Consider the following 12,976-nt stretch of genomic DNA (forward strand, 5'->3'; position numbering starts at 1 on the left):
ACTTTTCTTCAAAGTTTCCTTTCTTGAATGGTATTAGATGAAACAAGGCTACCATGCAGGAAAAGCACACTCCCGTTAGAGATGTTGGCCAAGATACAAAACTTACTGTTTTTCTTGAGCATCTAAATCTCTGACCAGTGCATCACGTTTATTAACAAGAATAACAAGCTCATCGAGCAAAAGCTGCTCTCTCCTCTTCTGGGCTTCGGTCTTTTGCCAGTCTGAAAAGAAAAGAAAGAAATCCAGAACTGCGTGCTTTGAAAGCTTAACTTACGTATGATCTAAACAAATCAGTGCCAGATCATTGGCCTCCACAATAAAGCCTCTTCCTTTGTAGGGACCAATAAGGGTCATTTCATTTCACATTCCTATGGATTTGTGTAACTTTAAACTGCCGAGACTCTCAGTTGATGACTTCAAGTTATAGCTTGATGGGGAAGGGTGGGAAGATGGATAAATTGGACCCAATTATTTTATGTTTTCCAACATTAGAGTCTAGGGCATATTAAAAAATGTTCCAATTGTATGAAAACACACTAGTGTGGAGTGAATGGAATCAATTTTCTAGCTCCCAGTTTGGAAATTAGGAAACTTGATGATTTGCCTTTATGTGCCCATTTTGCATATCAGTCTGTCTAGGCAAAAACAACAACAACCCACACAGTGTGTGCATATGTATGTATGTATGTATGTATGTATGTATGTATGTAACATACAGGAAAAATTACAGGAATTGAAACAGGAAAAATTACAGACAAAAAGCCAGCTAAAGCAAATAGAAAAACACTTTTCTTAATCTCACTGTAACCTCCTCTCCCCTCCAAATAGCCTATTCTTTGCTAATTTCTTTCTTGCTACATCTTAGCTGTTGGAAATGTCTCACACTGGGCACCAGATGCTTCAGAATAACTTTAAAAGTGAGTATCAGATAATCAGCATTTTTCTTTGAGGTAAAAACACATCTGCTAGACAGTATTACACAGCTTCTTCCATAGTTGTTCAGACTGTTTGGCAGCTTGCGTAATAGCTGAATCTTAGGCCTTTATCTAGGAAACAATTCCAAATTTGGTTGTTGTTGAAGTTTTTTTTTAAAAAAGGTGGAGTACAGATCTACACTCATTTCTTTCACTTCTTCAGTTTTGCTTTAGTTTGTTATTCAAAGATGCTGCAGAAAGAGGGAGGCTCTCTCATACAGGTATTTCCTTTTGGTGTTGTATTGTCTCTTATTTTTATAAGGCAGTGTTTCATTAAAAAGGGCACATTTAACACTGGAGCCCTCCTCAAGCTCTGAACCAACTGCTCTCCAGGCCAGACTGCAAGGGCCTGCATCTGTCAATCAACCTCCAGTCTGCCCCGCCTCCCTCATTAGGAAGGTAAACAATGAAAAGAAGGAGAAATAGATGATGAAGGAGATAGCAGAACAAATGAGAGGGAAACAGGACACTGGCTTTAAAAGAAAACTCCATCACTTCTGACTCATGTGGTGTCCTCTCCTCGATCAACTTTCTAAAAAACAACAACCAACAACACAAAAAACCAGAGGCAAGACAGTGCAACCCTTTTGGATTTCTCTCTTCTCTCTCCATTGCCCTGGGCAATCATGTTAAAACTCACATGGCTGGTGCTTATTCAGATAAACCTAACAATGCACACCAATGGTTACCATGTGAATCTTCACAAACCACACAAGAATGTGCTGGTTCAAATCCCCCTGACCCCCCTCCAAAGCAAAATTTATTCAAGGCAGCAAACTGTTCAGAAGCTTTATGAAAGCAAGTGGTGCTAGAGTGAATTCAGTCTTGTATTTACAAATTAAAAATTAGATGCAGGCTCATCCAATAAAGGTTAGAACAGCAGTAAAAAGCCATTCTATAAATTGCCTCCCCAATATACACAGTATATGCAGACTAACAGTGACATAGAGAAAATATATTCCCTCACACACAGCTGCAGAAAACAACAAATATATCTGTAAAAACTACATCCTAGACACTGCGTTTACATGAAGGGACTCCAACAAAGTTTTCAGCATATTTTTGTTGTTGCCACTACTGTATTTATTTAATAACAGCATTTACAGGCTGCCCAGTAGCAGACGATTTCTACTAGTAATGATATACCTACATTTCAACAACTAGTTAGCACCAAAAGTGTGAAAGGCACCAGCTCCCTCTGCTTTCAGAAATATGCATAATTTCTTAGCTGTTCATAATTTGTTGAGATCTTACATTTGAATGCATGTATTCAGAGTGGCAAAATAAAGCAAGAGCACGTGTCATTTATGGCTTAAATATAACAATTCTCCAAAAATGATACGATACAATTCTCTAAGAGTCCCAAACATATTGTTTGAAATAAATTTCTTTTATAGGGCAAATGATCCCATGATACTTGGGCTGCAACCCTACACACACTTAGTAAGGCGTAAGCCACACTGAACTCAGTGGGATTTCTAAATCCACATGCACAGGATTGTACTGCTAAGGTTTGCTAATTAAAATAGTAAACAACCAGACATGAATGCTCATTTCTATTTCCAAAATTTAAAAAGTCAAGAAACTTAACCACTATTATATGTAGAAGCAACCTTCCTAAATCAGTTCATGTGAAGGCTATTTAATGTAGTGTAAGTAGATATACGTATTGGCCAACAAAGTCCTCTAGTCCTCAATCTTTTTTTATTCTGGTCTAGTCTGTGAATAATAATGGCAGTAATCCTTCTGATTACGTTTTCTATTATACCCAAAGATTCAAAATAAAAGAAGACTGTAAGTCCTGTTGTTTCCAATGGGACTTTTTAAAAAAGTAAAAGCTACGAATCACAGCCTCCAGTAACTTTTGCTCACACCTAAACACATTTATTAGGAAATAGTTGAACTCATTTATTCTTGGAGTGCTCCAGTTACACGTTCTGAAGTTTGGAAATTAAAGAAAATCATTCACTACACCACCTGACTACAGCTAGCAAGCAAACCCATATGAAGCTTGTTCTGTAAAGTAAGTTAAGATTTAGTTAAATTCAAAAAGCAGACCAGTCTCCACAAAGGAAATAGTTTCTGAAACTTAGAGCAGCTTGTTATATGCTGCAGACACCAGCCATTTAAAGAAAGAAACTGCCACCAAAATTTTCACTGGGTGAAAGCAAGCTGCTTATGTGAATCTAAAGAGTTATTTGGAGCCTAATATGCTGACATCCTTATATGGCGAACAAAAGCAAGATGCATAGAAATTATATTAATCACAGGCTTTTTCTTAACAAAAAAACTTGCTCTGGTCCTTTATTATCTGCAGCTCAGCTAGACCCAGCACGCATTACTTTGTTAAGAAATGGTTTTAGAGCTGCCATTCTAAGGAAGTTCCCTTGAAATCAATGTGATTACTCCCATAAGCATGGGTTTAAGGACCAGTATATAGATTGGCTTAAATCTAAGTACTGGGGAACATTGTTTCTTCTGTCACTGGCAAAAACAAATTTTTAAAGAAGGATATAGATTTCAAAATTTTATACAGAATAAAAACCTGCAAAAACTAAAGTATGCAGGGCTTCTTTTTCTGAATCAGTTACTATTTATTTTCTTTAAAAGGAGATAATTAGTTTGGGAAAAGAAAACATATATTGGTATTCTAGCAGAAATATACTCCAGTATATTGAAAATGACCGAAGTTCTATAATAAAAATCCCTTAAATCTTGTCACTATAAAATAAGCCTTGCAACTTTTAATGAAAATTAACACTCGTTTTGTAAAGAGCACATTGGGGGATTGCAGTCAAAGCCTTATCTTTAGTTCCAGTCAACTAGCAATCCTGAAAGAGTTTGCATCATCATCAGAGGAAGCCATTTGATAGGATTCTACTGCTGAACCTAATCAATCTATGGAATACTGTGGCAGCGCCGTGTAACAAAGCTAAAATAGATTTACAAATGGGGTTTTAGGGGATAAGCTCCTCCACAGGATTACATATTGATTTTAAATATAAAAGCTTATCATATAAACCATAACTACAAAAATAGTGAACCTATGCATAAATCCTTTTAAGAAGAGCACCCACTTCAAACTCGAAGCCAAGAATGAATCAAGATGTACACATTTCTAAAGGAGATCTATTTGTTGGGTAGAAAAATGAACACACGCCACTCCTAAGGTGTGTAAAACATGAACTTCAGCTGTTCTAAGGAGGCATTAAATTTTAACAAGTGGCACAATGCATGCAAGAAGGTGGCTGGAACCCAAAGCTCCTCAATACTCAGCTGGTGACTCCTCTCTGTTTATACTTTGTTTTCATGAGACAGCCTTATTCTGCATCGGTTTTCGGGTCCCTTCAGCCTCACAGTAAGATATTTGAGGGGGCTAGCCAGTCAACCTCACAGAGCTATTTTGGTGATAAAAAATGGGGTGAGGGGTGGGTGGGAATAAACAGTTTCACCAGCACTAGGTACCTCCGTTGCTAGGATCGGGGCTGAGATTTATCTGCCCCCCCCCCAATTTTATTCAAGTTGGTGCTCCTGATCATCAAGAAATATGTGCTGTCGTTTTCTTTCAACACGTAACCAGATTATATGTTGACCTGTGGCTTTTGCTGGGATGGCAGTACTGCTTGTAAAAATAAGAATATATGGCCAAAAGAAAACTAGAATGTGTTTGGTCAGGCCTGTATTCTGTGTGAAAAGTTTCAACACCCCAAAATGATGTTCTATTGCAAATGTCTCCATTTTAATCACTGGCTTACAGGTTCACTGAGACTGCAATCTCACTTGGAAGTAAGACACAACTGGATTCAATGGGGTTGTGTGATTCTGTGTGACGGGAGTTGGTTTAAGACTGTGAATGCATCCCACAGAAACCAAACCTGTCCTTGGATATACATCTGATTATATCTGCCATTCAGATAAGTCTCCATCTATATCCATAGAGTGGGGTGCAAAATTCCATGGAAATAAGGCATTCCCTGCCTCCAGTGTGTCTCTCTGTTAGTTGTGTTGCAGTGTTGAATGAAGAAAACATGTAATCAGCATCTCAGGAATTGCTAAGACTTGCTTCAGTTTAGGGTGAAATGCACCAAAAGCACAATGTTGCACAGCTGCCTCTCTCCTTACACTCTACCCCAGTCCCATAGAAAGCAAACTCCTTGGGACCGTGGGGGCTTCGGTCCCCACAATAAAATATTTGAGGGGGCGAGGCCTCCACAAAGCTGATGGGCATTCCCATTCAAATGGTGTATGTGCACTGTGTCATTTGATCAATTATGCGGGCTTACCTGGGCCCCCACAATATTTTATTCAAGTTGCCCTGTCCCTTAGATCAATGGATGAAACCATCTGTTGATGGTGCCACATGCCAGGGCAATAAAGCATGCTGATGCTTTTAGTGCTGTGGCACCAGTTCTCTGAAATTTCTTTCCTTAGAAGTGAAACAAGCCCCAATTTTGTGGTTTCAATGTTTGTTGAAGATGTTGCTTAAAATTAGTGTATTTTATTTCTGGAGTTTCAAATTCTTGTTGGCTTTTTTGTTTTAACACTGTTAAAACACCTGTGTTGTATTTTATATTCTATTTATGTATTTAACTTTTTATATTGGTTTACTGTTTAATTGTACAGTACTGTGTTTCATATTTTTATATTTTATTGTCGGGTAGAGTCGGTTTTTACTCATCACTTTATGGAGAAGTGCCTCAAAAAGTGGGGTATGCCATTTAAAAGAAAAAATTAAAAATAGTGTATGGAGTGATAAGCCAAACCATGGCTTAGCGTGAGTGAGTGAGCAAGCAGGCAGGCAGGCAGATGCTCCAGTCCTACTGCTTCTTTGCTGCCTGGAGCCCTTGTTTGGCTTAGCTTCAAACAAACTATGAGCTGTAGACAAGGTTTGTTCTTGGCTTACTGCTTTTGGGGGGGTTTTTTGTGTGTTTTTTTTGGGGGGAGTACAAATCAGATATAATGCTAAATCATAGCTTAGTTCTGGGGATCATGGCAGCAGCAGAACTGGAGGATGAGCAGAGTGGCTGCAATTTTTGAAGTGATCACCTTTGTTTATGCTTGTGCAACTGGGCCAATGTTACATTTATGCTGCAGATGGACAAACCACTTAATATATTCAGAACAGCACCATTAACCTGTTAAACTAGATCAGGGGTCAGCAACCTAAGGCCCATGGGCCACAACCGGCCCACGGGGGTTGTTTTATCGGCCCCCGAACCGAGCCGCCCTCTTGGCAAGTCCTCGCGCGCTGCGCTAAACCGACACAGCGCGGCACGGGGACTCACTTCTGCAGTGCCAGAAATCGTGTCTGTGTAGATGCAGACACCGGAAATTGCAGGTGCGCCCACTCATGCGCCCCCACCCACAATCCAGCCCACGGAGGGGGCTCCGCGGCAGTGTACTGGGCCAGGCAAGGTAAGCCTTGCTGACCCCTGAAATAAATGAAACATAACTAAGACTAACTTAAGAGGATCTTGGTGGCAGAAGGGGAGTGGGTAACTTTGAGAATCTAGCAGAATAATATAAATAACATTTAAATGTTAAGGCATAAACAACAACACTATTCAACTTTTGAAAAGCCCTCCAGATGTTGTTGCTGATGTTATTATTAATACCAATTATTGTAATGATGTCTCTAGTACATATTTTTAAAAAGAAAAATATGTTTTGCTGTTTTCAGGCCTGCATAAACCTGCTTCATGTCCTTCAAAAGCTAACTCAGTGTTACTTCACACTTTTACTTAAGAAGCCCCCAAACTTCAAAGACTTAGAAGTCTCCCAAAAGACACCTTCTAGATGCCCGGGCCCAAAGTTTTATTTTCTTTTGAACATTTTGTTATTGTTGCTGTCAAATCCCTCTTTAGAAAGCAATAAACATGTTAAGGGTTTATATTTTTTTTCAGGATTCCTGTAATTCTTGAGTTTTGTCAAAAAGCTACAAAGAGGTGGATTAGAAAGCTACCTGACACCTCATGCCTTTTCCTCCCAAACTCATGCTTTCAGTGATGTCTCTAAACTAATTAGAATTGATTCATTATGGATCAGGTACCTTATCAGGTGAAGAAAGAAATTACCATGGACAGTCAAAGGGTTAAGAGGTCAATACAGAATAGCAAAATCAATTTGCATTGATTAGACAAAAGGTCCATTTTACAGAGCCCAGAGGATTAACTTTTAAGCAAACATCTTTGAACTGTAAAGGCAGAATATGTGGCTGAAAACTATAAGTAGAACAGCTTTATAAAGAAACCTAGCATATTTAAATAACAAAATAAGGTAAAGCAGTAGTTTAACCTATCTGGATGTTTACTTTTATTATAAACCATCCTTTGGATTATTGTACAGTTCTTTAAAAGCATTAGGAAGAGGAGACCATTGTTTATCCCTTATGTCAATCTGCTCATGAGTATTCATTCCAGTGAAGTGAGTGGCTGCTTAGAAAGATACAGAGAATCAAGAAAATATACGTGCAAAGGGTTGCACTAATGCTGTCATTTTCTCTGAAAAAATGTTTTACTTGACATGTGCATGATATTTTTATAATGAAGATGGGTGAGGTCTATTTTTTCTATGGAAGTACTGTTGCTAACAAATATTTAAGATGTAAAAATAATTAATCTGATGTGTCATTTCTTCTATTTTTGCACTGAGGCAAAACCAGTGCTGTGTGTCAGAGCTTATGCTATTTAAATAAATAAATAAACGAAAAGTTCCTAATTGATCTAGAAGGGGTCACACAGCATTTTTGGTTTGTATCTAAAAGCAGAATACTTTCACAGGCAGAAGCCTAAACATTCAAAACATTTCTTACCTTCAATGGCAAGCATTGCTCTCAGCTCCCTGTTCAACAGTTCGTACCGCCTCTCTAGGTCATGCTCCTTTTCCCTAGGCAAGTTGCAAAAGTTCATCAATATGTTAATTACTAAATCATTAAACGTTTAAAAGAACCTTTAATTTACATTGATTTTTTTGGACTCAGTTAGGACTATAGGTTTAAGCTACTCTAAATAAATGATACACGAGAACAAAGGATTAAGAAGTTGTACTGCTGGATGAACGTTCAGCAAAAGGCCTGGATGGTGCTGAGGAGGCTGGGTCTCCTTGTGGGTCGCTGGGCAAGAGAAGCAGAGCAGGAAAATCCTTGGTGCATTCCTAAGGTGGTCTGAGGAGCAGGGGAGAGCTTGATCCCTACATTTAAGGGAAAAGCTGACTTCCCTCCAGCGGTTCCCAACCTGTGGGTCCCCAGATGTTGCTGGACTACAACTCCCATCATCCCTGAGCTATGGCCTTGCTAGCTAGGGGTGATGGGAATTGCAGTTCAACAACATCTGGGGACCCACAGGTTGAGAAAGGCTGCAACTCTGTTTGCAGGGTTGCCACTAGGGGGCCAGGCAGGAATTTTTCCCAGTCTGCATTTTGGATCACAGATTGGTTTTTTGTCTACTTCACAATGAATATTTTATTTATTTGTTTATTGAATTTATATACCGCCCTATACCCGGAGGTATCAGTGTGGTTCACAGAACAAAATCAAAAAATAAAATCACAATATATATAATCAAACAACAACAACAACCCAATAGCAGGACAGAATGCTAGATGGACTGCTGTGTTGTTTAATTAGGCTAATCTTCTGGATTTGGTCATTTTTGGCAGTTTAGGTGAGGGAAAAGAAATAGTTTGGTTTAGCCTGGTGACATCCTTTAGGCACCTTTCAGTTGATGGACTGGCTCCAAGCCTCACTTATCTGTAGTTTAGAGGGCAAGAGTCCCTTATCCACCTGGGATTCTGCGGTCCTAGAAGGTGGGGACTAGGGAATTAGGGCAGGCTAGGGAGCCATGTCCTAATTCAGAGCTTTCCAAAGTGTGTGTCGCGACATGTTAGTGTGTCGGCTGCAATGTGTAGGTGTGTCCTTCTGGATCTGGAAAGGGGTTAGTTTAACCTCTGGTTTGCTAGTAAAACTGAATTACTGTGTTGTATCATTGCTCCATAGGACATAATACGTTGTCTTCAGAGTTAACAGATGAATGGAGGCATTAGATGTAAAATAATACGCTGAAGTAGAAGGAACCACGTATATTAATACTCAGGGTTCAAATGTGGAATTGGGTTCACCAGATGTGGCTCTGCAGCCTTCTACCACTGAATGCTTTGTCCTCAGAGAAGAGTGGTCCACTTATTCTGCAGCCACAGGCAATCTGGCTGCATATCTGTCTGTAAGGAGCAAGGCTTCTGGGCCAGAGGGTGGTCTCAGCACCACTCTTTTTAGAAATAAGTAAGTTAATATTGACAGTAAACAATAAATACTGAAGAACTGTAGAAAGTGTCATAATAGTCCTGGCAACCTCAAAGACAAATGCCAAAAGCAGCAATCTACATAATACTGCTCTACAGCAATACACATTTATTCCTACGCGCCTTGCACAGGATCCATACTCAGTGGAATGCGCATCTGGAAACCATCAACCTTTCCTTATTTCTGAAAGGGTCTCAGAAATCTTCAGAATGGGATTGCTCTCCCTTGCCTGTGGTGACATAGCTTCATCTGAAGTTCACTAAAGTCTTCTTCCAGTCCTTATCCCTGGTCAGCTATTGGGTCAAGGCCCATTGTCCCTTTTGTAATGCCATCCATAGGCACTGGTATTGGGTGCTAGGCAGTTCAGCTCAGTTCAGATGATCATTTGGACCATGATTATGAAGCTGAGAAAAAGTGTGGGGGCTGAGTGTTCCTCCTTAGCCCTAGATCATATACTGGCTTGTCAACTGACAGTTGCCTGCTTTGGACATAGTGCAGAACTTTTTTGGGAAACTAAGATGCAAAGTGGGAAAGAAGGAACAGTTTGTCCCATGCTGTTTTTTTGTGCCTGCACAACTATCCAGATCAAAGCAGCATACGTGCCTGTTGTGAAAACAGAAGATACCTGGGAGCCACAACCAGAGAGAGAAGGCAATATTGGGCTAGCTGGAAATATTGGATATAGGATGGTTTCTTATATTCTTTCTTATATTCTTTGTAATGTGTGAACAGAAACTTTATGTTTACCTCTCAGCCACATTCCCTGCACTAGCCTGCATAGACGGTTTCTGCATCTGGCAGAGGCTAGATAAAAAGGCCCACTTCAGAGATTACAAGGAAGGATAGAAGATGCAAGTCACTTGCACTCCTTGCTCCCTGAAGCCATTTCTAAAAAGCACACTTTCCCAGATTTTCACATTTCTAGCACGCAATTTAATTTAAGTGCATGTCATTTGCATATTACTCTAATGCAATTTATTCATTAGCTCTCAGTAACATAAAAAATAGGAAATTTATCTGCCGTCCATTGTCCCCTCCCCTCTTTTTCCGCACACCACAATCCTATTGATTCAGCCTATAGGTGATACTGCACAAGTGATACTACACAGTGTTATTCTGCTTGTAAGTAGTTTCCCCCTTCGATTCAGTGGTGATGTCTGTGTAAATTACATCTGGATCTCTAACATGCAAAGGCATCTGTAAATCTTTTGATTAAGGCTGAATATGCAGGTCCTGGAACCATTCATTTTCATGCTCTAAATTTAGGATCAGGCCATTATGCTTACAAAATTGTGTGCTTCAAAAGTTTCTGACTGAAATGCTGGAAAATCTGTCGTCCTACAGAAAGAAAGCAGTTTTGGCCAATCAGTATATATACTCACAGCAGGGAGAGTTGATTCATCCTCCTTATTAAGGCATTCTTCTTATTGACCAACATGAACCATTCTTGCATCATAGCTTCTTCTTCCTCAGTGTTTCTCCCTGTTTTAAAAACACATACAAACTTTAACACAGATTAACACAGAGATAAACCTGAACTTTTTCTCTCATAGGTTATCTAGATGATAATAACACTATAAATATGAAATATATATTTATAGATTTCTGGGGTGGGGGATGCAATGTAGTTAAAGGTAAAGGTACCCCTGCCTGTACGGGCCAGTCGTGTCCGACTCGGGGGTTGCGCGCCCATCTCGCTTAAGAGGCCGGGGGCCAGCGCTGTCCGGAGACACTTCCGGGTCACGTGGCCAGCGTGACGAAGCTGCTCTGGCGAGCCAGCACCAGCACAGCACACGGAAACGCCGTTTACCTTCCCGCTATAAAGCGGTACCTATTTATTTACTTGCACTTAGGGGTGCTTTCGAACTGCTAGGTGGGCAGGAGCTGGGACAGAAAGATGGGAGCTCACCCCGCCGCGGGGATTCAAACCGCCAAGCATGCAATCGGCAAGCCCTAGGCACTGAGGTTTTACCCAGAGCGCCACCCGCGTCCCTAGTTGTTAGTGCCCAAAGAGCCATGAGCAGCCTGATGCACAAGGACCTCTTAATTTCCTTTGCTCTGCAGTGCTCCACAAGCCCTAAAGAGCTGGTCTCAAAGCCAGAGAGGGCATACTGCTGGAGGGGAAAATGGGCACCGTGCACATGCAACAGACCTCTTGGTTCTGGCTCAGAGGTGAACATTGTTTTCAAAAGTTATTACGGATGTTACTTTTCCTAGAAAAAATCTGCCAAACTCAAGTGTCAAAATGGTCAGAGATTAGTCTAATGGGAGAAGCATTAATACTCAATAAGCCTCCCAGAAGCCTTTGTGTTATTCTAGGACAGCCATTTTAAAATCATGTCTATATTCTAATCAATTTAAGTTTTTATCTGATTTTTTACGTGTAGAAAATTCAAAACCAGGGTTCAGAGTCACTTGTGAAAACAAAGGCATGCTAAGTCTTCAACCTGGTTTGAGGCAGTTCTGACAAGTATAAATTATTTCCTCACTTCTAGAAAAGTCACACAATCATTCTTACATGCAAATGTATGCCTACAATGAATTTTTTGTGTACTAGAGGTGATATTTTTACCATCCTAATTTTAGTTTTGAGAATGCTTCCAACATGGTGGCAATGGTTGTAGTAAATAATGATAAATAAATAACAGTGTGTTTAACAGAGCAATCCTAGTGAAATGAGATTTACTCTTAGGTCAGACTGTACAGGATTATTGTCTATGGTATGTCACACATATGATTTTTAAGTGCTTGTGAAATAGCCCAGCATTAATATTCACACTGCAGACTGCAATGAAGACCAAGAGAACAGTGGCTTATCTAAAACTATCTAATGACTTGAACCCAGCACTCTCTACCACAAGTTCTTAATCATGACATTCATCAAGATTGTTTTGGTTGGAATTTTGCAATCTAAACATGTGGAACTCAAAACTCGCAAAGTAATTTGCCAATAGATTTTTCTTTTGTAACAGAATGATGAGGTAACAGAAGTGGGAGGTGAGCACTTGAGTAGGAATCCTTTAACAAGCACATATAGAAAGTGGTGATGTCACACTGCTTCTCTGAACAGGCATGAAGGTGGCAAAAGCCTATGTTGAAACCGATTTTTAAGTTGTACCTGTATATTGGCAAAAATGACTTTTATTATTAGTGTTTTTTTATTAAAAAAACCCACACCACATGTTTATTTTAAATTAACTACAATTCAAAATAAATTCATTTTACTGTGAAATATTTAAGGGCTTCACAACTTCATAATAGCTGAAGCTGGTAAAACCTGTGTGGTGGCATTATTCCATTACGGAGGAGAAGTGGGGTCTAGTTGCGCCAGCGAAGAGTCACTGTATGAAGGATTTCCTGCAGTAGTTTCCTTCTCCCATTGCACAAGGTGGGGGTGAATGTTAGAAATTCACACATGATTGCTGACAGTCCCAGTTAAATTATGTGAATGGTAAAAACTAAGATGTACTTCCCCAGTTTGGGGATATATGCAAATCAATACTGACAAGGACGTAAAGGTGCCTGCTAATATTCACTGGTGCATCTCCAATTTTGGGGAAGTGGGATGCTCACAGAATTAATTGACTAATTCATCTGGGTTGTCCTAACACTGAATGCCAACATTCAGCAAAATTTGGAAATGCTTTGTAACATCTGTACTAGATTAGCAAGAGAAATGTCTTGGACTTCTCAACAGTCCTTACCC

At 39.8% G+C, this 12,976-nt stretch overlaps 1 protein-coding gene across 4 annotated transcripts in view; it reads right to left on the bottom strand.

Moving 5' to 3' along the window:
- EHBP1 (EH domain binding protein 1) overlaps positions 1-12,976 on the bottom strand; it is a 279,413-nt gene that overhangs the window by 1,320 nt on the left and 265,117 nt on the right. For all 4 annotated transcript variants that reach the window (XM_081855472.1, XM_081855475.1, XM_081855473.1 and 1 more), the window contains 3 exons: positions 10,653-10,752; positions 7,786-7,859; positions 107-221 (listed from right to left, as the gene is read on the bottom strand). In XM_081855472.1, the coding sequence (XP_081711598.1) occupies positions 107-221; positions 7,786-7,859; positions 10,653-10,752 (289 nt within the window). The remainder of the gene's footprint in view (positions 1-106; positions 222-7,785; positions 7,860-10,652; positions 10,753-12,976) is intronic.

This window comes from Podarcis erhardii, assembly GCF_964252035.2.
Source record: "Podarcis erhardii genome assembly, chromosome: 3".
NCBI classification, from domain to species: domain Eukaryota; kingdom Metazoa; phylum Chordata; class Lepidosauria; order Squamata; family Lacertidae; genus Podarcis; species Podarcis erhardii.